Consider the following 25,900-nt stretch of genomic DNA (forward strand, 5'->3'; position numbering starts at 1 on the left):
CCTGTACGTACAAATATATTTGATTGATTGACCTGTGTGTAGTGACAGACGGTTAGCATGACTTGATTAGCTAGCCAGCTAGCCCTCAGAATATTTTGTTCTGGGTTCTGAGATGAATCTCTGTGTGTGTGTCCTGTGTCGTCCTCTCAGAGTATGGAGCGTCTGGAGTACGAGGTGAAGACCCTACACGTTGCTCTGGAACAGGTCCAAGCTACACTGACCTCTCCTGAGTTGGCCCGACAGAGTCTCAAGGAACAACTGGCCCAGAGACAGGTAACTACTCCTTCTTCTGCTGCTGCTGCTGCTGCTGCGGAGAATGTGACGTTCCCTCCTGTCTGTTTTCCTAGCGTCTTCTGTCGGAGATGGAGGGCTTCAAGCAGCAGGTGCAGGCGGTGCAGCTGTGTCAGAGCGCCCTGCGCGTCCCAGAGGAGGTGATGCCTGGCCTGGCTATCTGTCGCACGGCACTGGGCCTACAGCAGGAGGCCAGCCAGCTGCAGCATGTCGCAATACAGCAGTGCAACATTCTACAGGTAGGGAGGCCACAGCACAATCATGAATAATTCATTCGATTGCCAATGACTGAAGACTTGTGTTAGTTCCCCCGAGCTAATGGCTAGGTTTTGAGGAACACAGAAAGTCACGGTTTGAATCCGGTTGGCCACACCTGCAAGCCAAGAGCAGTTGACCTCCTACATTGTGCACCAGTATCAACATTCCTTGATTTCTTGTCCCTTCTGTAGGAGGCTGTTGTGCAGTATGAGCAGTATGAGCAGGAGGTGAGGCACCTCCAGGGGCTGATAGAGGACGCCCACAGAGTCATCCAGGACCGACCCATTCCCACCAGCAACATCCAGGAGCTGCAGGCTCAGATCCTACACCATGAGGTACTTCTACATACTGTAGCATTACCAATGGAAATGAATGCAGAATTGTGAAAACCTCTAGGTCCAGGTGCTGGTAGGAACAACTAGGTACCCAAAGCAAAAAAACAACAACGACAAAAAGGACACTAGTTAAGCTGTAAAATGTTAGGACTATATGGATGCTTTGTTCCCCTGTTGTCACCATAACCACTGACCGTGATCGGGATGTTTCTAACAGGACCTGGCCCAGAAGATCAAGGGTTACCAGGAGCAGATAGCCAGTCTGAACTCTAAGTGTAAGATGCTTGCTGTGAAGTCCAAGCACGCCACCATGCTGCTCACTGTGAGTGACACGGAGGGGGAGGGGCTTACTGAGGAGGACCTGGATGGAGACACACACAAACCCTCTGTAGTCATGGTGAGAGGCCAACTCCCCTCCCCAATCGAGCTTATCGATGTGGTAAACGATACGAGTTTACTAATTGTACAGCATGTTTTTTTTAATTACTTTGTGTGTTTTCTGGTTTATTGACAAATCACTCCGCTGTTAATCCTGTGACCCTTTATCAAATCTCGAGCTAGCATGATGTCTGTCTGAAAGACTCCACTCTCTGTGGTGGACTTTTAACAAATTCACACAATCTTCTCTGCATGTGTTTTCTGATTAAAACCTGGATGCTATGGCTGTCTGTTCTGTCTAACTCTGATCCTATGGTGTGATCAGATGACAGCTGGCCGCTGTCACACCCTCCTGTCCCCTGTCACGGAGGAGTCTGGGGAGGAGGGCACCAACAGTGAGATCTCCTCTCCTCCTGTCTGTCGCTCCCCCTCTCCCATCACTCACTCCCAGGTCTGTTGCACTCCCTCTCCCATCACTCACACTCGGGCATCACCTACTGAGCTCTTTCTCTCTCTCTCTCTCTCTCTCTCGCTCTCGCTCTCTCTCTACTCTAGCTGCAGACCATGAGATATGAGATACATCTCCATATCCTGTCATCCTGTATGCCTCAAATGAAATGCATTGCATTAGCACAGATTAATGCATAGCAAGGCTTCTATACTTCTCCATTAAGGGCCTGGGCCCAGTTGCATAAAACATCTTAGGTGTTTACCTTAAGGAATCATTTCCTCTTAACTAAGGGAAATGTTTAAGGGCGTTGCATAGAGCCCCTCAAATATTTCCTTAGGTAAGGGCATATGTTAAGGGGTTTTACAGTAGTTTGAAGGCCGGTATGGCTAAAAGAGTATCTGGTTACCGTGGAGACGGCCTGATTCACTGACAACTTCTCCTCAAAGAGATCACTTTTATTTTTTGAGATAGCAACATAGAACTTCTACAATCAAGACAGGATAACCAAATTGCTCCAGAAGATAATAAAATCCTGTTTCTTGTAGCACATTTTTTCCCGAACTTTATATTACTTTCTAGTACGTCAAGCTAGTTTACAGAGGACATAGCTAACTAGCCAGCTAGCTCAGTAGCCATGGATTGTGCACTTTCCATTGTTTAGCTAGCTGAAGGAAGTAGCTAGCCGGTTTATGTTTTTCTTTTGGAACCCAGAGCAGATGAAAGCAACATTCAACTCCACCAATGCTATTTACATTGCAGTTAATGGACCTCATGGGCACCCTTAACTTTTTCACATAATTTAAGGGGGGAATTCTCCTTAAAATATTTTGTGCAACTGACTTAAAGTTAAGGAAACTTTAAGGGAATAGATAAGGGGGGAAATTAATTTAAGGTGTTTTATGCAACCAGGTCCTGAACACTTACCTTATTGTGTACCTACCTATGCACCGAGTAACATTGTGATGCTTCTCTGTATATGTTGCTCGTGTTTTCTTTCAGATGGGACTGGGACGAGCCACCCTCACCAGAGCCCCCATACAGGAGCTATATGACCCCACATTTGAATCTGTGGCCAACTTCGATGACCTGCAACGCTCCTGGGAGACCTTGAAGAATGTGGTACTCAATGCATATCGATTAAACATTTCATCGGCTATTTAGGCTATTTAAGTGTATTTACAAATAAACTGTGAAGTACCATTATTTTGGGCCGAGGTCTGCCTGCTACCTAGTTCCTATCCTTCCCTTTACAGATCAGTGAGAAGCAGAGGACTCTGTACGAAGCGTTGGAGAAGCAGCAGCGCTACCAGGGTTCTCTCCAGTCTATCTCCTCTAAGATGGAGTCCTTAGAGGCCAAACTCAACGAGCCACTGGAGGCTGACAGGAGCACAGACAGTCATATGGAAGCCCATCAGGTAAGGGAGAATCAGTATTGCTAAGGGAAGTCTTTTGTAACATTCCGCTATGCTCAAGATACCAATTTCCACAAGGCAGACATCTCGAAATGCTCAAAAAACAAAAATTCCTGCTCGAGGCAGAAATCCTGTTGTAACATCTCAGTATACTCATGACTCAATGTCTTCCCATCATAACTACATACTGTTATTCCCTCTACCAGGCCATGGGTGAGGAGATCCAGAGTCTGCAGGAGGATATAGACAAGCTGCAGACCAGCTTCTCAGAGGAGCTGGGTACTGATGCTGTGGACTCGGACACGGCCGACCGGCTAGCCATGCAGTCCACCCTCACTGTTCTGGCTGAGAGGATGGCCACCATACATATGAAGGCCACAGGGAAACGACAGCTTCTGGAGGTACAGTGATGCTCCCAATACATTTTCTCTCTCTCTTTTATATATTTTTTCGGATAGGTGCACTTCCACTTCTTCATTTCATTTAGCTGTATTTGAGTGTCTTAGGTCAGGCTCATCACGAGAGGGCCATTAAAAGCATGTTTGTTGAGGGGTCAAGAGGTTCACGAACATCACAACAAGCTGTGTTTGGCCTTACTTCATGTGGTGTCTTCTGATTCCCTGTCCAGGAGCGTACGACTGACCATCTAGAGGAGCAGCGTCAAGAGCAGGCCTTACAACACTACCTCGACCAGGCTGACCAGATGGACCACTGGCTGCTCAGCACCCGCTCTGCACTCACAACCTTCCTCCAGCCCAGCGTTAAGCAGGATGAGGAGGACATGGAGGAGCAGCTCATAGACTGCCAGGTTAGAACAGAGCGCCCCCTACTGGCGGTTACTCACGCCCACGCACACACATACGCACAGACGCCCATATGCACGAACGCAGACAGAGACCCTTTATTTAAAAGCTCCTCCGTGAGTCACATGCGGTTTCCCCTTTTACACAACTGCTCATTTAACATCCAATTATTAAATACCACTATAACTCCCCTTTTTGATCCTACCTGCCACATATGGATCCACCCGGGAGGGGTAGGAACCTGGCAGCAGTAAACAAGAGTATTAGCAGCAGTGTTAGAGGCCTGGTAAGGTTCCTAAGCGTCTGTAACACTAGTCTAGTTAAGCAGATTATGCAGATGTCTTCTGTGTGACTGCATGGGGCCGTGTCTTCAGGTGGGAGGCCTTATTTGCTAGATTAATAGATTCCGACTGCAGGGATTGGTGTTGGTGTTGGTGGTGGAGCTGGATCAGCCTGCTAGAATATCCAAGTAGGAATACCAACTGACGAGAGGAGGGAGGCGGGGAGTTGAAACCTGTTCAACTTACCGATACACACACACAGGATATGGGTCTATATATGGAGGAATCTCCTTTGTGCATGGATCTTTGAGGAAGCATTTACTATGGGACATCTGTGGTAGCTTTGGATCTTTTCATTACAAGGGTCTACAACAGTCCAGGCCACTTGGTGAATCTATATTTTTGATCTTGAGCATGCGACGTGAAGGATTAGTGCTGGTGTGTTGGGCTGTGCTGGAGGCGAGGGTGTTGGTAGGGAGGTGGACCTACAATGAGAGCAGGACAGTACCTACAGAGACCTGCTGCTGGGTCTTCTGAAGGGGTCTATACTGACCTTTGGACTGGAGTCCCCGTTGACTGAAGCTGCCTTGCGGGCAGGGCCTGCCTGGTATCCAGCACCATGTTTGAGATGGCCTCTCTCCTCCTGCTGCTCCAGAACATGCTGCAGGAGATTGAGCAGAAGGTGGTGGCCCTGTCGGAGCTGACCATGCGGAGCGAGAGTCTGTTGCTGGAGGGGAGGCAGGAGATGCGGATGGACATGAGGGAGGACGCTGAGCAGCTGGCCAGGAAGCTGCGGACGCTGAAGGGAAGTCTGCTGGAGCTGCAGAAGATGCTGCAGGACAAACACATCAACATTCAGGTGAGTCAGGCTGCTTCTGGATATCTGCCCTGTAGCTTACTACTACAGTAAAAGGTGCTGCCGGATTTATCTGCAGAGAGGAATGTACTGGTAGATCTGTGACCTGGCTACTGCTACAGTCATCTCTGCGACTGAAACCTCTTTAGAATAATTATTTCAATTTGACTGCAGACAGTGTTAACTGAGGTGCCTGGTCGCTTATGTGACCGACTGTGTTCAAGTCCAGGTCTCCTGGATCATGTTAGACCACAGCGCTAAAGCCTATGCCTTCACCTTGTTTGTCCTGCAGGCCACTCTAGCATGGGATGCTTTTCAGGAGCTGAAAGGCCCATTGAGGAAGCATGTACATGTAATGTCTGTTCTGAGCCTTTAATGTAATGTCTTCTGTCTTTGACATGGTCCCTGTTTGTCATCTACTATTCTTTATTGTGGCTAATGTGTGCAGGGATATGATTGGGTGAACTGGATTGCATACACATTTGCTTGAATTATTTCAACCACTCTATTGTCAAAATAAGGAATTGACTAATAATCAAATGACTTGTAATCCTCACCAGCCTTGATGGTTTTTCGGTCTTGTTGTCAAAATGTGAATCAAACGAATCCTTACATGAATAACCATTTCTCTTGTCATTTTTCTCACTATTGTTTCCATAAGTAACCCTCTCTCTGCTTGTGTCCTTCACCAGGGCTTCCTGCAGGACCAGGAGGACAATGAGTCTGACTCTAGCCTGTCTCCGGGGCCCAGTGTACAGGACTGGCTGGCCCAGGCCCGTACCACACGCTCACAACATCACCAGGACAGCCTCCAGAGACAGAGGGTAGGGTAGTCACTCTCAAACACACACCATCGCACTAGTGCTGCCATGCCAGTGTAGGATCTTTGTTTTGTTTGGTTGTTTGCGTGTTCATTCATTTGTTCCTTCCTTCCTTCCTTCCATCCTTCCTTCATTCATTCATTCAAAGAGAAGTCATTGCAGTTAAGAGTGGTCATGTTTGTGCCTTGCTGTTTAGGAGCTGGAGGAGCAGCTAGCAGAGCAGAAGAAGCTGCTCCAGTCAGTAGCCAGTAGAGGAGAGGAGATCCTGATCCAGCAGGCCTCACCCAGCAGTGTCAGGTATGGCCATGAAACAGTGAATCCACGGCTCTGCCTTTGTGATGCTTTACTACAAAGTAGTAACGTGAATCCACTTTAACACAACAACACAGGGTTCTGACAGTTTATTTTGAATTACCAGAGGCCAATAGGCCTTATCCTCTGTGTAATGTTTTTATGTTATATCATATTCCGTCTATTCTTTTGTCTGCAGTATGACAGAGCCCTTCTCTCCGGAGCTCCTGCAGGAGAGAGAGACCCGGGCTGCCCAGCAGCAGATGAGACAGAGGTGGGAGAGCCTGAGGAAAGAGCTCAGTACCAAACTCCAGCTCCTACAGAAAACCCTGGAGCAAGACAACAAGCAACCGGTACTGACCCCACCGTCAACACCTATCCCAGCGGCCAAAACCAGATTACAACCAGTTATTTTTGGTTGTGCATCAGCAGTTTTTCTGTTATGTCAGTCACTCAATTAGCCACGACAGAGAGTTAGCAAGTTAGTTTAGCCAGCTATCTAAACTTGTAGTAATCATGGCCAAATACTGACGCAGGGCACGTGCTCAGGGGCTGTTACGTATACGTCGGGAGTCAGGAAGCAGGTGCAGAAGGTGAGTTTCATAATGATAATTGCAGATAAACCAAACATGAGAAGACTGCAGAACGTGAATGAAAACAAACCAATACTGCCTGATGACTGAGGCTACTGAGGGGTAAAATAAAGGGAAGGTAATCAAAGTGATAATGAAGTCCAGGTGTGCGTAATGATGGGGAGCAGGTCTGCGTAACGATGGTTGCCAGGACGGGTGGTTAGTAGACCGGTGACGTCGAGCACTGGGGAGGGGGAGCGGGAGTAGGTGTGACAGGGGCCCACATTGATTTTGCTAGTCACTCTCACTCAGATATCATATTAACATGGCATAAGTCATGGAAAAATATGTAGAATTTCAGGAAATTAGCTTTAAAACGGAGAAAAAAAATCTCTGTCCCATGGTAAAATGAGTAGAGTTGCATGGCATTTTTATTTAAACATTTTTATTTAACTAGGCAAGTCAGCTAAGAACAAATTCTTATTTACAATGACGGCCTACCGGGCCAAACCCGGATGACGATGGGCCAGTTGTGCACCGCCCTATGGGACTCCCAATCACGGCCGGATGTGCTACAGCCTGGATTCGAACCTCAAATCAAATCAAAGTTTATGGGACTTTAGTGATGCCTCTTGCCCTGAGATACAGTGCCTTAGACCGCTGCACCACTCGGGAGCAATTTATTTGTTATAAAATTGCAAAAATGTTCTCTCTGCCCCATGCCAAAATGTGTAGAATTGCAGTAAATTAACTTAAACTTTTGCATTTTTCTCTCCGCCTTCAAGAGGTGGCCACTAAAATGTTTTTTTTTCTACGATGTGGGGGGCTCCCAAACCAAATCGCTCAGGGCCCCCAAAAGGCTAGGGCCAGCCCTGCTCTGAGGTAAAGTACAGTGACGTTGTCTGACAGTGACAGTGGTCATACTCTGTTCCAGGTTTACTCCAGAACGGCCAGAGTGACCACCTCTGGGACCCTGTTTAAAGGAGAGACAGATAAAACAGAGGACAAGTCTTCACTGAAGACGTTATATGATGGTTTCAGCCAGACAATGGAGGAGATGTCTTCTCAGGTAGGTTATAACAACACTATAACATCCCACCCTGTTATTGTACTGTAGGTTGTCCTTGTTTTCGGCTGTTAAATTATGTTTATGTATGGAAATATACAAGACAACTATGCACTGTATCTATCAGGGATGGGGCCAATTCCATTTCATCTGAATTGACTGAATTGTAATGGGAATTTCAGTTTACTTCTTAAATTGATGGAATTCAAACGGAATTTGAGCTTACGTCCTTGATTGACTATTGAAATGGAATTGACGCCAACCCTGGTATCTCAGACTAAGGCCTCTCAGGGCCAGGTGATGCCAATGGAGCAGCAGCTCTACCAAGCCGTGTCAGCTACCTCCTCCTGGCTGGATGATGTAGAGAACACCCTCTTCTCTGGTGCTGCCCTGCTGGCCGAGAACGCTGAGACACAGCTACAAAACCAGGAGGTAGGCCACTGCAACACCTGAATAGTAACATCCCTTTGTGTAAAGCACACAACGTCTGCTCTCCTAGTGTTATATCATCTCAAAATGTGATCATGGTCTTCAGAAACAGTCCTCTGGTCCTGCAATCACTCCCCTTGCCCTTCGATGTTTGCAGATCTGAAGGATCTGATAAGTGCTGCAGTGGTGGAGCTTCCACCGTATTGCTTCCACCGGAGAGATCTGCAAACATGGAGGAGTTAGGGCCAAGGGGAAGGGGGAGGGAGCAAAAAAAAAGACTCCTTCCAAGCCTTCCTCCATTCCTGTGTATCACCTGGTACCGTGCATGTTTGGTGACGTTGTCATCTCTGTTTCCTCCAGGCCTTAGGGAAGGATGTCAGTGAGGTGAATGGGGAGGTGAGCCACAGTCGGGGTCTCCTGGGCCAACCTACAGGGCTGTGTGGGGAGGACCAGGCCCTGCTAGAGGACACACTGGACTGTCTGACAGAGAGGCTAGGGACTATGGACTCTGCCCTGGGGCGACGCTGTGAACACATGAGGACCAGGATGGAGGAACTCACTGCCTACCAGGTCAGGCTATGTGGTGTAATCTCTATGCTTTAGTTCTCTAGGCTACTGAGCATGTGGTGTACTTGTCCCCATATGAGCCATTTCGGGAATCCACTCTTCTTGGACTAAAAAGCTTGCAGTTATGCATTGAGTTTGATCTTGTATTGGTTTGTGCAGACGGAGTCACAGCTTCTCCTCACTGATCTAACCGACACCAAGTGCCAGATTCTTCAGACGTTGGTGGGAGCCACGGACAGAGAAGCCTCCAAACAACTTGAGGTAAGATCTGTGATGGCAGTCCACGAGTACATGACACTTCCTTCTTAACCGACCGTATAAAAGATAGTAGAGTACATCATGATCAGCTGTAGACCACACTATCTACCAAGAGAGTTCTCATCTATATTATTCAGGAAGTACCAGTGACTCGCTCAATACGGAAGTGGTCAGATGACGCGAATGCTACGCTACAGGACTGTTTTGCTAGCATAGACTGGAATTATGTTCCGGGATTCACCCAATGGCATTGAGGGGTATACCACCTCAGTCATCGGCTTCATCAATAAGTGCATTAAACTATCATGGTCCAAACACACTAAAACAGTCGTGAAGAGGGCACAACAACACCTATTCCCCCTCGGGAGACCGAAAAGATTTGGCATGGGTCCCCAGATCCTGAAAGTTATACAGCCGCACCATCGAGAGCATTCTGACCAGCTGCTTCACCGCCTGGTATGGCAACTGCTCGCCATCTGACCGTAAGGTACTACAGAGGGTAGTGCGTACGGCCCAATTCATCACTGGGGCCAAGCTTCCTGACATATAATATTAGGCGGTGTCAGAGAAAGACCCCAAAAATAGTCAAAGACTTCAGTCACCCAAGTCATAGACTGTTCTCTCTGCTACCGCACAGCAAGCAGTACCGGAGCGCCAAGTCTAGGTCCAAAATGCTCCTTAAGACTGCTGAACAATTAATCAAGTGGCCATCCGGATAATTTACATTGACCCCCTCTTCCCTTTGTTTTTACACTGCTGCTACTCGCTGTTTATTATCTATGCATAGTCACTTTACCCCTACCTACATGTACAAATTACCTCGACTAACTTGTACACCCACACATTGACTCGGTACCGGTATCCCCTGTATAAAGCCTCATTATTGTTATGTAATTTTAATGTGTTTATTATTACATGTTTTACTTTAGATTATTGAGGAAATATTTTCATAACTATTTCTTGAACTGCAGTGTTGGTTAAGGGCTTGTAAAGTAAACATTTCACGGTAAGGTCTACACCTGTTGTATTCGGTGCATTTGACAAATACAAATTGATTTGATTTGGATGTCTAAGATGCTAATTGGGCTCTCTCCTGCAGGTCATTGCTGAGGCTGAGGAGAGTTTGAGAGAGTTTGAGCGGAGGATTACCCAGCTCAAAACCAGAGGAGCAGAGCTACAGGCAGACCAGATCTCCACCAACGAACTGCTAACGCTACAGGTATCTGAACTCTTCTTACAGACAGTTCTTACAAACAGACACCCACAGACACTGTTTTAACACTGCTTAAGCATTGGTGAATCGTATCATATCTGGAGGTGTTATTCTGCTTCTCTGTCCTCTCTCCTCCTCCTCTTCCTCCAGGATACCTACGAGGAGCTGGTGATGACGGTGGGGTCACGGCGTAGCGGCCTGAACCAGAACATGGCTCTGAAAGGCCAGTATGAGAGGGCTCTACAGGATCTGGCTGACCTGGTGGACACCGCTCAAGACAAGATGGCTGCCGACCAGAGGATCATCGCCAGCTCTGTGGAGGAAGTACAGATCCTCCTGGACAAGCACAAGGTAGACTTTAACCTTACATATAAGTCTCACAGAATTACAGCAATTTTGGATAGTACAAATAATTATATGCATAGTAAGTATATTGTCAAAAGACAATTCAAGAGTATATCGCTCAATGATGATTTAAAGTCCGCTACAAGGGAAGACATGTCTCTGGTTCACCATATTGGATATTCCCACAGGGTGCTTTTCAGAAGACCATAGCTGGGGGGGGGGGTTTCACTCGAGTGGCATATCTCAACATTATACCATCTCTGGTTTCTTTCTCCAGGAGTTCTTCCAGGGTCTGGAGTCCCATATGATCCTGACAGAGACATTCTTCAGGAAGATCAGTGGCCTGGTGGTTCCCAGCGACAACCAGAGTCTGGAGGAGACTCTGGCCCAGGCCCAGGGAGTCCTCAAACAGGCCCACAGGAGAGGAGTGGAACTGGAGTACATACTGGAGGTCAGAGACGAACACAAAACAAACTGCTATCATACTTATCAATCAGTCAAATACCCTTTTCGCACTAGTGCCAAGCTGTACTGTACTGGGCTGGCCTGGTTACGTATCCACCAGACTTGCTGGAACCATGCTGGAAAGGACAATGTAAAAAGGCAATGTCCGAACCAGCACAGTACATCTGGGGTCGGCACGATAGTCTGAAAAGGTTATATCTGTAACCCGAGTATAGCTGAATTGTTACTTTTTCATGAGTTATCTGTGTGTTTTTAGACTTGGAGCCGTCTGGTGCAGGACTACCAGGCTCTGTGTAGACAGCTGGAGGCAGTGGAGGGTAGCATCCCCACAGTGGGCCTAGTGGAGGAGACTGAGGAGAAGCTCACTGAGAGGAGCTCACTGTGTCAGGTACGGTATGCCACTATCATCCCTCTGTACAATGGCATGCAACCATAACAGAAAACCAATGGCACTCTCATGTATACGGTGTGTTGCTTTTGCCATATCTTATACTACCTTCATCATACACAGCACCGCCCTAATCTTTATCATGATGTTCCTATTGAATTCCAGGTAAACTACCTGGTAAATAGTACAGTAAAATAAAATGCTACCAAGCATACATTTGATATGTATTTATGCAGCGGTGGGGAAAGTACTTAATTGTCCTACTTGAAAATGCCTTAATAGGTAAAGGTAAAGATACCTTGATAGAAAATGACAAGTAAAAGTCACCCAGTAAAATACTACTTGTCTAAAAGTATTTGGTTTTAAATGTACTAAAGTATCAAAAGTAAAAGTATAAACCATTTCAAATTCCTTATATTAAGCAAACCAGACGGCACAATTTTCTGTTTTTATTGACAGATAGCAAGGGGCACACTCCAATACGCAGACTACGTTTACAAATGAAACATTTGTGTTTAGTGAGTGCTAGATCAGAGGCAGTTGGGATGACCAGGGATATTCTCTTGATAAGTGTGTAAATTAGACAATTGTCCTGTCCTGCTAAAGCATTCAAAATGTAACGAGTACTTTTGGGTGTCAGGGAAAATGTATGGAGTAAAAAGTACATTATTTTCTTTAGGAAGGTAGTAAAGTACAGTACAGATACCCCCAAAAATGACTTGAGTAGTACTTTAAAGTATTTTTACTTAAGTAATTTAAGTACAAGTATCTACACCACTGCCCCCCTCTCATCGTCTTGGTTTACCTAATCTCCTCACCATAGAGTCTGATGGATAGACTGACGGAGCACCAGCACAAGCTGTACCAGGTCCTGGAGGAGGGGAAGAGGTTGCTGCTGTCTGTGTGCTCTCCTGGCCTGGAGAACCAGCTCACAATGCTGGGGGAACACTGGCTAAGCAACGCTACCAAGGTCAACAAGGAGCTGCAAAGACTAGAGGCCATTCTCAAACACTGGACCAGGTCAGGGATGAACCCCAAGGGATGTTATTTAAAGTGCACTGTATGAGATATTTTTCCCGAAAATATTAGCTGCGCTTCATTGAGCTTGCCTGGCACATTGGGATCAATGAAATAGTCCCAACCCCATCCTTCTGTCACTTAAGGCAGGTCTCAAACAGAAACTCAAATTATTTGAAAAAAATAATAAAACACTACTTGAACCCAGGTCTGTACTATATGTAAGTGGATATTTTGGAGAGTTTGAATAGCACCCACTCAACCTGTTCCTCTCCATTTGATGTCCAGGTACCAGAAGGAGTATGCAGAGCTAAATGGCTGGCAGCAGTCTGCTCTAGAACGTCTGGAAATCTGGAACACACAGGCAGACTTGGTTCCACAGGAGATGGAGACCATCAGGAATCATCTCTCTGCCTTCCTGGTGAGTCAACATGTCAAAAGACTGGGTGATACCTTATAGGGGTTTAAGAGTAGGGTTGGGGTAAGGGTTAAGTTTAGGCATAAGGGGTTAGAGAACCATTATCCGGAACTTAAAATCCGCCTGCTGTATACACATACTAGTTATATTCCATGTGAAACTGACTGTTATATCGTTCTCTGTTCACAGGAGTTCTGTAAGGAGGTGGAGACTCATTCGTCTCTGAAGTGCTCTGTGATGACAGAGGGCAACCAGCTCATGAGGCTGAAGAGGGTTGACACCGCAGCCCTGCGTTCTGACTTGGCCCGCATGGACTCACAGTGGACCCAACTACTCACACGCATCCCAATGGTGCAAGAGAAGCTACACCAGGTACTGTCTGACCTCTGAACCCAAAACCAAATCTTGCGTGAACACTGTCTAGCTTCTCGATTTAGTAACAGTGGTTTACGGTAACTGTGTCTGACGAGAGACAAGGCACAGCACCCTATTCCACTACATAGTGCACTACTTTTGACTAGAGCTCTATGGGCCCTGGTCAAACTTTGCACCCTATGAAGGGAATAGGCTTCCATTTGGGATGCAGTTTAGGTACTGCCGGAAACCGGCTTATCTGGTCAGGGCAAATAGGATTAGTGTTTGACTCCTACTCTTCTGCTTCACTCTCATACAGTAGTTAGATCAAGCAACACCTTATTTTCTCGACCATGTTGTGTATAGAAGTTCTATCTATTAGAGGAATGTCTATTTTTTACTATTTTTGTATGCAAAGAAGCTCTCCTTTTCCCTTATTTAGGAATGCCAGGCTGGAATCAAAAAGTAAAAACAGAGCAATTCAGTTTGGATCCAGGCTAGTAGGCTATTTTTCTCCCTTTTGCATACGTTTCATACATTGGCCCGTTTCTTTTCCTCAGCTTCAAATGGAGAAGCTGGCCTCTCGCCACGCCATCTCTGAGCTGGTCAACTGGATGTCTCTGATGGAGATTGTGATCAAGGAGGACGAGGAGAACCTGAAGGGAGCAGTGGGGTCGACTGTCATCCAGGACTATTTACAGAAGTATAAGGTAGGGAACATAACACTAAATAGGTTTCCATCCAATTGGCGAGAGATTTTCCTGCGAATACAAAAAAAACGATATGCACATTTTCCCACCAGAGATGTTTCCATCAAATTGACTTGAAGATAAGTCTGTGCGTGATGACATAGTGCACACAAAAATACCTTTGCGGTTAAATTCCCATGTACCGAAATAACAATACAAGTTAAATGGGTTTCCGTTGCATTTTCAACTCTATGGTTCTCACAAAACTGTTTTAGATAGGAAGTTTGCCCGCTCTGGTATTGGCACGTGTGCTCTAGCCAACAGTATAGAGACAGGCTACAGCGAATTGTTGGCTACGTCACCAGTATAACCTACATCAGGGGTTCCCAAATGTTTTCACTCAGGCCCCCCTCCCAGCATTGGTGAACATTCCGTGCCCCCCCCTGCGTGAGCGCCACATCTATTTACTATGGGCACAATCACTGTTCTTGACAGAAATTGTTCACATCCCTCTTGTTGGCGGATAGAACATTTTGCAGTTTTAAAGCTAATTTTCTTGCAATTCTATACATTGTAGCAGGCCTAAGCATGTGGGATTTCCACGTCACCAAGTTCAATAACAAAACATGCACCAGTAACACAAATAAATGCAAATGAGGAGTTTATTAGGGATGTTGGTACACTGGAGAAGAAGGGGGAATTCACCAGGCTCTAATCACCTCACAGTCCACAAGCCGCTAGAGAGGCGGGCTCTGGTGCCACCTCGTGGTCCATTGGGAACATCTCTTCCAGACTCGCCACCTCTCCCTCCAGTCTGGCTTCTTAAAGTGGACCGATGCGCGAGGGGATCAGTCCACTTCCTGGAATCCACACAGCCGGGCATCCCTCCTTCTGGTGTCCCTCCCACCTCTCCGAATTCCTCCTCTCTTCTGGTTCCCTCGGTTCCCCACATCTCCGGACATACTAGTCCACAGTTTGTGGAACGTTGTGAAACCCCTTCCGATAAGGACTGGCACAGGCAAGTTTGGGACGACTCCCACTGTTCCCGTGTGTTGTCCCTTTGTGGTCTGTAAGTGGAGGAGTGTGGTAAGGGTAGTCCTTGGTCTCACCGTGTATGCACGTGATGGCCACGGTGTTAGTCGGGTTCTGGGACTGGGCGAAGTCAGGTCGAAACAGGGTCACCATACTCCTGGAGTCCAAAAGTGCTGTGATGTCCTTTCCGTTGGCTCTTACCGGAGTGACAGAGGAAGTACCACTCTTCTCAGCCCAGCATGCCATCAGTAAGCCGCTGGAATGCCCGGTGGCTACCTCACTGTCGGAGGCCGAAGGCATCGGTACATCTCGGTCTGGGAAGTTCCAGGTGATGTATCCCTGCTCCCCACACTCGTAGAACTTCTTGCTGTCCAGGAAGGGCCGTCGTCACAGGGAGTTGGTTGTTGGTCCCCCCCATCTTTGGCTCCTTCAGGCGAGTGGAGGGTTCCGCCTTCCGTGATTGTCCGCTGCACAGGACCTCCAAAGCCACCTGTTGTCCTTCCATCAGTTCCACCAGCTGATCTGCACTCTGTGGGATAGCTTGGCTGGCTAACCTTTTAGCTTAGAACAGGAGAGAGCGTAAAATGTTTCTATGACCACTTTCGATGGTCATGAGCGTCATGGGTTTAGCAGTTAGCCAGCTGTTGGCCAGCCTAATTAGATCACCTCACAGTCCACAAGCCGTTCTCGTTGTCCGTTCCGTTTTCCAGGGGTAATCCTCACACTCGGGTCCTCAGCCAATCCGGTCCAGTACACAAGGGAGGTAGTCCAACAGTCCAGGTCACAACAGAAAATCTCACTGATATTGCTCTCTCTTTTCCCACTCTTCATAACGCACTTGGCTCTCTCCTACTCTGCCCCTTTGTGCAGGCTGCTTCCTCCATTATCCCCAACACTCCCTGGCTTAACGAATGACAGCCGTGCCTCGTTGGGACAGGAAGTCCATATAAGGCTCGAGCCAGCGGTCTGCCAGATATCTCCCCTGAATAACCACTCCCCTCACCTCTCCCTGCCGTCTGCCACAACATTTTGACATGTCTAATGTCTTAGTCAAGTGACGTTTGAGTGACTCGAACATTACTGAAAAGAAATCTATGGGCTAAAAATCCTACATGTAGCTAAAAAGGTTAGCTGACTTGGGCTAGTTGATCTGGACATTTCTAACAAGTTATAAATTGCTCTCTAAGTTATGCAATGACAGACATGACAAGAGGAATACTGATGATGCACTACCCAATTTCGAAATTTCACCTTGTGCTGTCTACTATTACAACTTTCAAAAGTTAGTTGAAAGCCAAAAAAAGAAACGATCCACAGTTTTGGAACCACTGGCCTACATGATGAGATTATTACGGACAAAAGAGCAAGATTATAATGGACAAAAGAGCAGCCAAGCGTCGATCATCATGTCACCAGACTAAGACACTCAATATGTATTGGAAAGGAGCATCAAGAATAAACCTTGCACTCCTTCGTAACTTATTTAATCTGTAGCCTAATAAACGGCACACTTTCCCAAGTCGTAGTGGGAGGACCACAGGTCATCACGTGACTCCAAGTTTATTTTTCGACATGATTATTATATGAATATTTGCTCATAAAAGCGTTTCCACCGACATTTCTCGCATAATTCACTTTACCGACACAAAAAGATCCCACCTTGTCTAGGGTATTTTGTTTTGTCGACATTTGGAACGTTTACAGAAAAATGTTCTGTTTCCATCAGGCCTGTCATTACATGCACTTTACTTGCATACAAAGCTTAGATGGAAACCTGGTTACTAAGACTCAAATATTCCATATATTTTTCAAGTATTTTTTGTCTTAATGGAGCACCTTCTGTACATTCTCACAACCCATCGTAAATAATGAATGACTCTCTCACTCTAAAAGATAACGCAGAATACAAATGTCTGTTAGACAATAAAGTGATCTTCTTTTTGTCCTTCTCTTTTGCCTTATCTCTCTCTCTCTCTCTCTCTCTCTCTCTCTCTCTTTCGCTCTCCTTCTTTCTACTTCCCCAGGGCTTCAGAATAGATGTGATCTGTAAGCAGCTGACGGTGGACTTTGTGAACCAGTCTGTGCTCCAGATCAGCGGTCCGGATGTGGAAAGCAGGCGCAGCGACAAGACAGACTTTGCGGAGAGGCTTGGAGTCATGAACCGACGCTGGCAGCTACTACAGGGACTCATCACGGAGAGGGTGAGAGAGAGAAAACAAACCACGTTCAACCTCAACTTTCATGGTTCTTCCTGGAACCAAAAAGGCTTCTCCCATCGGGACAGCCGAAGAATCCTTTTGGAACCCTTTTTTCCACGAGTGTAGAGACTAGTTCTGATCAGAGGGATTATTTCATTGTCTCAGTACAACATATTGAGTATGTGCCCTGCTGTGTTGTGTGGTTAGGTCCAGTTCCTGGAGACTCTGCTGGAGGACTGGTTGGACTATGAGAACAACATACAGGGCCTGAAGACCTGGCTGCTCACTCAGGAGGAGAGGCTGAAGAGGAAACACAGGATAGAGGACCTAACCTCCGTACAGAACGCCCTCAAAGACTGCCGGGTAGGAGTACCCGCTGTCTACACTTTGTATTGATTTATTATATAAATCACATATTTATTTTACACTGTGTATATTATACTCTGTAGGCCTTTGGGTTTCAATTGTTTGGTTTTTATTCAATGAAGAATCTTGATCAGGTTCATGATCTTGACGTTGATCTTAAACCTCTGACTGCTCTCTCTTTCCACTGCTCCTGCAGGAGATGGAGGAGGTGGTGAAGGAGAAGGAGGGTGAGGTGGAGCGCGTGGAGGAGCAGGCCTGTGCCCTCATCCAGAACAAAACAGATGAGGCCTGTGCTGTTGTCATGGAGACGCTCCAAGCTGTCAATCACACCTGGGCTAACCTAGATCACCTTGTAGGCAGAGCTATCTTATCTTCTGTTAATTTCACTCTATATACATCTCTCTCCCTCATCCTCTATTAATTCTCTATAGAGTGTAAATAATGTGTGCTTTGTCTCTGCGTTATATAAGAGTATATGAGAGTGATAATAGATCTAACCCACTATAAGTACCCCATAGTCACCTATTACTGCATACTCTGCAACTGCCCCATTTCAACTACCTCACACTCATTCAGCCACTATGACGATCCCCCGTTGCAGAAAAGTACTAAACACAACTGCAAAATCAAGTAAGTTCCTTGACGTGTTCTTCTCCATCTCTGCTCCGCCCCAGATTGGGCAGTTGAAGATCAGCCTTGTGTCAGTGCTGGACCAGTGGAGTCTGTACAAGCTGTCTTCAGAGGAGATGAACGGCTACCTGATGGAGGGGAGGTACTCTGTGTCTCGCTTCCGCCTCCTCACCGGCTCCCTGGAGGCTGTACAGCTACAGGTGGAGAGTCTACAGGTAATTCTAGGACGAACATGCATCTCAGGCTTTTAGAGATGTGTTTTTCCCCCTCCCTGTTTTATTTAATGACTGGTTAAACCTACACAGTAGCCTTTATTCCTAAAGTATGGGTGTACTAGTTCCATCCCCCTCAAGGATTTAAACACATTAGATTGGTTTAAGAAATATGGTAAAGATGATATCCAATACTTCTACGTATTTGAGGGGTTGTGGAGAAGTGCACACTTCGGGAGGAATTTGGCCTAATATGTTTGACTTGTTTTGTGTAGAACCTACAGAAGGACCTGGAGAAACAGGAGAGCAGTCTGAGGAAGTTTGGCTCTGTGACACACCAGCTGCTGAAGGAGTGCCACCAGTCTGTGTCCGACTGCCTCAACAATACCCTGAAGGATGTCAACGCTAGGTTTGTTTGTTTATTTGGATCACTTTATGACCTCCACGGGGGCTTATCTTCCATGAATGGGTGAGAACCACCGGTGTTGATCAGTTGATCCAGCAACAATATTATGTTATTGATCCAGGATCCATTGATCCAAGATGTTCATCATCTATGAATGTTGTGTCTAGGTGGAGCAGTCTGCTGGAGGAGATCTCTGAGCGTCTGAGGAGCAGTAAAGCCCTGTTACAGCTGTGGCAGCACTACAAAGAGCTGTATGAACAGAGCTGCTCCAGCATCCAGCTGCAGGAGGAGCAGGCTGGCCAGCTATTGGAGACTGCCTGCAGCAAGGACATCGCAGACGAGGAGGTGTCCACCTGGATTCAAGACTGCAGTGTGAGTTGGAACAGGGACAGTGTTGGATTGATCCTTTTACATACGCATAGGACTCAGTATTCATGAACTGTCATCTACCTTCAAAAGCCTTTTTGCCTATATGGTCTATTATGGGAAGAAGTGTTGGCACACTTGAATCAGATGCTAGTTTCAGGGTTTAATATGTCCTAAGCTTTCGGTCAACAATGATCCTTGTCTGAAAACAAAATGACATTTGGTCATATTGCTTTGTGATAATAGATGATTTGTGTTCTGTTACACTCATGTGTGTTGGTGTATGGTGGTGTCTCTCCAGGAGTTGCTGCGGGCTCAGGTTCCAGTGCAGGCATCTCTACAGGTTCTCCAGGAGCTGGGAGATCAGCTGAAGCAACAGGTGGAAACCTCTGCAGCGTCCGCCGTCCAGTCAGACCACCTCTCTCTAACCCAGCGCCTTGCCACCGTGGAGCAGGCCCTCAGCAGGCAGCTCATTACACTACAGGTACAGGGGAATATGGGACCAGATTTACCCAACAAGACAAGCGTTTACCACGTTCAGAAGTTAGTGTAACCTCATGTTTCTGAGATCTTCCAAAGAATGTAATTTTCAGTTGCTTCAATAGCCATTGGTTCATTCCTCTTGGCCTTGAAAAAAATGTATTTACATTTCAATGGGACTCACCTGGATGAATTTTGCATGTATAAATAAATACATCTCTTGTCCTCCAATCCCTCCTCCAGATGGGAGTCCAGGACTATGAGACCTTCAGTGAGCAGCTGGATTCGTTGGGGCGCTGGATGGTGGAGGCCGAGGAGGCTCTGAAGGTCCAAGATCCCAACGGTTCTTCTGACCTGTCCATCATCCAGGACCGCATGGAGGAACTCAAGGTAAGTCAGCACCGTGATTTAGCTATATGACTGTGATCCAACTATAAAAAAAAAGGGTCAAAAACTCAATCCTTTGCTCCTTTCTTCTCCTCGTGTACTTTGGAGGAGACTTGACGGGTGAAAACAATAAGGAAGCTCTTTAGGCTGGTCTTTTACACGGTCCTTTATTTTGGACTAAACAATTCTTAGACAATATATGCCTTTTAGCAGACACTTCTATCCAAAGCGACTTAGTCATGCATGCATTCATTTTATGTATGGGTGGTCCCTGGAATCAAACCCACTACCGTGGCATTACACGTGCCATGCTCTACCAACAGTTTATTAGACCATTAGAAAAAGCTATTGTCCTGGGGTGAGTTAATTTCACTGAAACTCACTACTAGTTGCTCTTGTTCCCCCTGCAGAGAAAGATTCTGAGATTCAGCAGCATGGCCCCTGACCTGGAACGTCTGAATGAGCTGGGCTATCGGCTTCCTCTTAACGACACCGAGATCAAACGCATGCAAAACCTTAACCGGAGCTGGTCCTCAGCCAATGCCCAAACCACTGAGAGATTCAGGTAAGGTTGAAAACTGAGGTTCATTAAATAATTTCAAAGAGTTTAAGGTAAATTCGTGAAATATTAAATGACATTGGGCACTTAATTCTGACTTGAGATCTGTGTGCTTAACTAGAATTTTCGCACGTCTCTCATCTACGTCAATAAATTATTTAAGAGAAAGTCTTGAGTTGGGGCCACTTATCTAAACTCTGTATCGGGCCCATGATTATTTCATTGACTGAAGGTTTTTGGGTCTGATATTATTGGTTCTTTGTCTCTCCTCAGTAAACTGCAGTCGTTCCTGCTGCAGCAGCAGACGTTCCTGGAGAAGTGTGAGACGTGGATGGAGTTCCTGGTACAGACGGAGGAGAAGCTAGCCGTGGGGATATCTGGGAACTACCAGAGTCTGATGGAGCAACAGAGAGCACACGAGGTACTGGAGGAGTCCTGCTGGAATAGAACCTAGTAGTGAACCCAGCTGGAAAAACTTGTTATAGTGACTTCAATCCATATTACAACTAGTTCTGAAACAGTTCTGGTTGTGACGACATAATTTCATCCAGCTTTACATGCTGGGATTTGGGACGTCTGGATTCCATAGAGTCATCAGGACTGCTATAGTGCAATAATTAATGCAATGTCGCTTTCTAAGATGCAGTTAACCTGTCTAGGAACGGGGTTCCGCTAGCGGGATTCTTGTTAATCCAACCACAGTGTCCGATTTCAAAAAAGCTTTTCGGCGAAAGCAGAACATATCATTATGTTAGGTCAGCAACTAGTCACAGAAAGCATACAGTGATTTTCCATCCAAAGAAAGGAGTCACAAAAAAGCAGAAATAGAGAGAAAATGAATCACTAATCTTTGATATTCTTCATCAGATGACACTCCCGGGAGAACATGTTACACAATACATGTATGTTTTGTTCGATCAAGTTCATATTTATATCCAAAAACCTCAGTTTACATTTGGCTTTGCCTCCAAAACATCCCGTGAATTTGCACAGAGCCACATCAATTTACAGAAATACTCATAATAAACATTGATAAACGATACAAGTGTTATTCACAGAATTAAAGATATACTTCTCCTTAACCAGATCTGAATGTGTTTTCTCCGCAGCTATTCCAAGCTGAGATGTTCAGTCGTCAGCAGATCCTTCACTCCATAATCAGTGATGGCCAGAGGATGCTGGAGCAGGGACAGGTGGATGACAGGTACAGTACACTGCAAACGTATGTAAAGTGTGTTGATACACATGCAGTTGAAGTCGGAAGTTGAAATAAACCTTAGCCAAATACATTTATTTATTCACAATTCCTGACATTTAATCCTAGTAAAAATTCCCTGTCTTAGGTCAGTTAGGATCACCACTTTATTTTAAGAATGTGGAATGTCAGAATAATAGTAGAGAGAATGATTTATTTCACATTTTATTTATTTCACAGGTTCAGTGGGTCAGAAGTTTACATACACTCAATACGTATTTGGTAGCATTGCCTTTAAATTGTTTAACTTGGGTCAAACGTTTGGGGTAGCATTCCACAAGCTTCCCACAATACGTTGGGCGAATTTTGGCCCATTCCTCCTGACAGAGTGTAACGGTTTTCGTCCTCCTCTTCTGAGGAGGAGTAGGAAGGATCAGACCAATACGCAGCGTGGTAAGTGTCCGTCATATTTTTAATCAAAACTGAACACTACACAAAATGAAAACAAAACAGTTCCGTGTGGAAAATACAGACACAGAAAATAATCACCCACAACCAAAATGGGGAAAACAGGCTACCTAAGTATGATCCTCAAACAGAGACAACGATCGACAGCTGCCTCTGATTGAGAACCATACCGGACCAAACACAGAAATACAACATAGAAAAAAGAACATAGACTACCCACCCCAACTCACGCCCTGACCAAACTAACACACAGACATAATAAAGGAACTAAGGTCAGAACGTTTACACAGAGCTGGTGTAACTGAGTCAGGTTTGTAGGTCTCATTGCTTGCATACGCTTTTTCCGTTCTGCCACAAATGTTCTATGGGATTGAGGTCAGGGCTTTATGGGCCACTCCAATACCTTGACTTTGTTGTTCTTAAGCCATTTTGCCACAACTTTGGAAGTATGCTTGGGGTCATTGTCCATTTGTGACCAAGCTTTAACTTCCTGACTGATGTCTTGAGATGTTGCTTCAATATATCCACATAATTTTCCATCCTCATGAGCCATCTATTTTGTGAAGTGCATCAGTCCCTCCTGCAGCAAAGCACCCCCACAACATGATGCTGCCACCCCAGTGCTTCACGGTTGGGATCGTGTTCTTCAGCTTGCAAGCCTCCCCCTTTTTCCTCCAAACATAACGATGGTCATTATGGCCAAACAGTTATTTTTTTGTTTCATCAGACCAGAGGACATTTCTCCAAAAAGTACGATCTTTGTCACCATGTGCAGTTGCAAACCGTAGTCTGGCTTTTTTATGGACGGTTTGGAGCAGTGTTGAAATAGGACTTGTTTTACTGTGGATATAGATACTTTTGTACCTGTGCATCTTCACAAGGTCCTTTGCCGTTGTTCTGGGATTGATTTGCACTTTTCGCATCAAAGTACGTTCATCTCTAGGAGACAGAACACGTCTCTTTCCTGAGCGGTATGACGGCTGCGTGGTCCATGGTGTTTATACTTGCGTACTATTGTTTGTACAGATGAACGTGGTGCCTTGAGGCGTTTGGAAATTGCTCCCAAGGATATACCAGACTTGTGGGGGTCTACATTTCTTTTCTGATTTCTTTTGATTTTCCCCTGATGTCAAGCAAAGAGGCACTGAATATGAAGGAAGGCCTTGAAATACATTCACAGGTACACCTCCAATTGACCCAAATTATGTGAATTAGCCTATCAGAAGCTTCTAAAGCCATGACATCATTTTCTGGAATTTTCCAAGCTGACTGTTTAAAGGCACAGTCAACTTAGTGTATGTAAACTTCTGACCCACTGGAATTGTGATACAGTGAATTATAAGTTAAATAATCTGTCTGTAAACAATTGTTGGAAAATCTACTTGTGTCATGCACAAAGTAGATGTCCTAACCGTCTTGCCAAAACTATAGTTTGTTAACAAGAAATTTGTGGAATGGTTGAAAAACGAGTTTTAGTGACTCTAATGACTTTAATGACTAAGTGTATGTAAACTTCCGACTTCAACTGTATCATGATACCCATATCATGCACTTTAAATAAACTTGACTTAACTTGACGTACACTTGTCTCTTATCATTCACAAAGCTATAGATGAGTGCCTTGGTAGAAACATGGTCATTTTTGTCAGATTTGTATGACTCCTCTACGGTATATCCATCTAATCTTTCCTTATCTTACTGTAAATGTCCTCTGTCTCACACAGGGATGAATTCAACCTGAAGTTGGCACTGCTGAGTAACCAGTGGCAGGGTGTGGTGCGTCGCACCCAACAGAGGCGGGGTATCATCGACAGCCTAGTCCGCCAGTGGCAGCGCTACAGGGAGATGGCGGAGAAGCTGAGGAAATGGCTGGGGGAGGTTTCACACCCTGCCGAGGCCCTACAGGTTGGGGTGCCCGTACCCCTGCAGCAGGCCAGATCCATGATGGACGCAGTTCAGGTACTGTAGGCTCAACTCACTCTGATGACCTCATGACCCTAGCTACCTGCTTCTTGGTAATATTGCTTTGGAGATGGAGACGTATTTCATGGATAACAGTATTGTACTTATTCCCAAAGAATAAGGCAGGGCTGACATCTATCACCTTTATTGTTTGCTATCACCATAGAGCCATTGGTAAGGGTTAGAGTTAGGGTAAGGGTCAGGCATCAAGGTTCTGTAGTGGCTAAATCCTATAAGTGGAGGGTTAGGGTCAGGGTTACGGTCTAACTGTCCTGTGTCTCTGTGTTCCTCCAGCTGAAAGAGAAGGTCCTACAGCGGCAGCAGGGCAGCTACATCCTGACGGTGGAGGCTGGGAAGCAGCTTCTCCTGTCTGCAGACAGCAGGGTGGAGGTGTCTCTGCAGGGAGAGCTCACAGGCATCCAGGACCGCTGGAGACACGCCAACATCTGCCTGGAGGAACAGAGGAGAGAGCTGGCCAACCTGATAAAAGTACACTGCACCCAACTGTAACATTAAACACACAGTACCTTTTAACTTGACCTTTTTGGAGGTTTACCTTTTAACTGCAAGTAGATTATTCACTTTAACTGCAATTATAGGCATTCTTATTGTCCTGAATGATTGATTGATTGAGTACATATTTTATACTACGATGTTAACAGAGGATGTTTAAGTACTGACACTTTGTGTGGATATGCTTGTTGTCTACAGGACTGGGAGAGATGTGAGAGAGGCATAGAGGGTTCTCTGGAGAAGCTGAGGGCGTTTAAACGGCAGCTCTCTCAGCCCCTCCCTGATCACCACGAGGACCTGCAGGCTGAACAGATGCGCTGCAAGGTAAGCCTAGGCCCGGGGCACTTGGAGAGGTGTACTAAAACCCACATATCACCAGTGTGCTTTGATTTGATAGGTTTGAGAATCTTGTGTGATAGTTAGAGAAGTACAGCATCTTTAAAAGTAAGGGGTATGTGAACCAGCACAGTACAATTTCAATCCCGTGTAGGTGATATGATTTCACAGATGTTTCCTTCACGCATATTTTGAATGTTCGTCTTGGGTATTGGACCTTCAGACATTGTCCTCACATTTCTCTGGACAGTTATGTTCAGATAAACTCTCCTTGGACAGTGGGTTTTATTATTGGAAATAATGACTGTAGAGGCTTTAGAACACCTTGTTTTGGAGGTATATTTAACTGATGTAATTATAATCAAATAACATTTTATTAGTCACATGCCCCGAATACAACAGATGTATGTAGACCTTACAGTGAAATGCTTACCTACGAGCCCCTAACTGACAATGCAGTTTCAAAGAAATACAGAAAGAATAAGAGATAAAAGTAACAAGTAATTAAAGAGCAGCAGTAAAATAACAATAGCGAGACTATATACAGGGCGGTACCAATATAGAGTCAATATGCGGGGGCACCGGTTAGTTGAGGTAATTGAGGTAATATGTACATGTAGGTAGAGTTATTAAAGTGACTATGCATAGATGACAACAGAGAGTAGCAGCGGTGTAAAGAAGTGGAGAGGGGGGTGGGGCAATGCAAATAGTCTGGGTAGCCATTTGGCTAGATGTTCAGGAGTCTTATGGCTTGGGGGTAAAAGCTGTTTAGAAGCCTCTTGGATTGGCAAGCGCTCCAGTACCGCTTGCCGTGCGGTAGCAGAGAGAAAAT

At 45.7% G+C, this 25,900-nt stretch overlaps 1 protein-coding gene across 1 annotated transcript in view; it reads left to right on the forward strand.

Annotated features, from left to right (window-relative positions):
* syne1b (spectrin repeat containing, nuclear envelope 1b) overlaps window positions 1-25,900 on the forward strand; it is a 134,948-nt gene that overhangs the window by 78,283 nt on the left and 30,765 nt on the right. Inside the window, exons 93-131 of the mRNA XM_065003343.1 lie at window positions 151-273; window positions 348-530; window positions 741-884; window positions 1,102-1,281; window positions 1,588-1,713; window positions 2,713-2,832; window positions 2,967-3,128; window positions 3,332-3,526; window positions 3,754-3,933; window positions 4,865-5,068; window positions 5,758-5,889; window positions 6,083-6,183; window positions 6,377-6,530; window positions 7,684-7,818; window positions 8,092-8,247; window positions 8,605-8,814; window positions 8,971-9,072; window positions 10,169-10,288; window positions 10,433-10,633; window positions 10,905-11,078; window positions 11,349-11,480; window positions 12,304-12,500; window positions 12,786-12,918; window positions 13,105-13,287; window positions 13,830-13,979; window positions 17,015-17,191; window positions 17,396-17,551; window positions 17,751-17,906; window positions 18,229-18,399; window positions 18,672-18,805; window positions 18,970-19,174; window positions 19,470-19,652; window positions 19,892-20,038; window positions 20,446-20,600; window positions 20,868-21,015; window positions 21,704-21,798; window positions 23,982-24,216; window positions 24,514-24,708; window positions 24,931-25,056. Of these exons, the coding sequence (XP_064859415.1) occupies window positions 151-273; window positions 348-530; window positions 741-884; window positions 1,102-1,281; window positions 1,588-1,713; window positions 2,713-2,832; window positions 2,967-3,128; window positions 3,332-3,526; window positions 3,754-3,933; window positions 4,865-5,068; window positions 5,758-5,889; window positions 6,083-6,183; window positions 6,377-6,530; window positions 7,684-7,818; window positions 8,092-8,247; window positions 8,605-8,814; window positions 8,971-9,072; window positions 10,169-10,288; window positions 10,433-10,633; window positions 10,905-11,078; window positions 11,349-11,480; window positions 12,304-12,500; window positions 12,786-12,918; window positions 13,105-13,287; window positions 13,830-13,979; window positions 17,015-17,191; window positions 17,396-17,551; window positions 17,751-17,906; window positions 18,229-18,399; window positions 18,672-18,805; window positions 18,970-19,174; window positions 19,470-19,652; window positions 19,892-20,038; window positions 20,446-20,600; window positions 20,868-21,015; window positions 21,704-21,798; window positions 23,982-24,216; window positions 24,514-24,708; window positions 24,931-25,056 (6,180 nt within the window). The remainder of the gene's footprint in view (window positions 1-150; window positions 274-347; window positions 531-740; window positions 885-1,101; window positions 1,282-1,587; window positions 1,714-2,712; window positions 2,833-2,966; window positions 3,129-3,331; window positions 3,527-3,753; window positions 3,934-4,864; window positions 5,069-5,757; window positions 5,890-6,082; window positions 6,184-6,376; window positions 6,531-7,683; window positions 7,819-8,091; window positions 8,248-8,604; window positions 8,815-8,970; window positions 9,073-10,168; window positions 10,289-10,432; window positions 10,634-10,904; window positions 11,079-11,348; window positions 11,481-12,303; window positions 12,501-12,785; window positions 12,919-13,104; window positions 13,288-13,829; window positions 13,980-17,014; window positions 17,192-17,395; window positions 17,552-17,750; window positions 17,907-18,228; window positions 18,400-18,671; window positions 18,806-18,969; window positions 19,175-19,469; window positions 19,653-19,891; window positions 20,039-20,445; window positions 20,601-20,867; window positions 21,016-21,703; window positions 21,799-23,981; window positions 24,217-24,513; window positions 24,709-24,930; window positions 25,057-25,900) is intronic.

Source organism: Oncorhynchus nerka, linkage group LG18, assembly GCF_034236695.1.
Source record: "Oncorhynchus nerka isolate Pitt River linkage group LG18, Oner_Uvic_2.0, whole genome shotgun sequence".
Lineage (NCBI taxonomy): Eukaryota > Metazoa > Chordata > Actinopteri > Salmoniformes > Salmonidae > Oncorhynchus > Oncorhynchus nerka.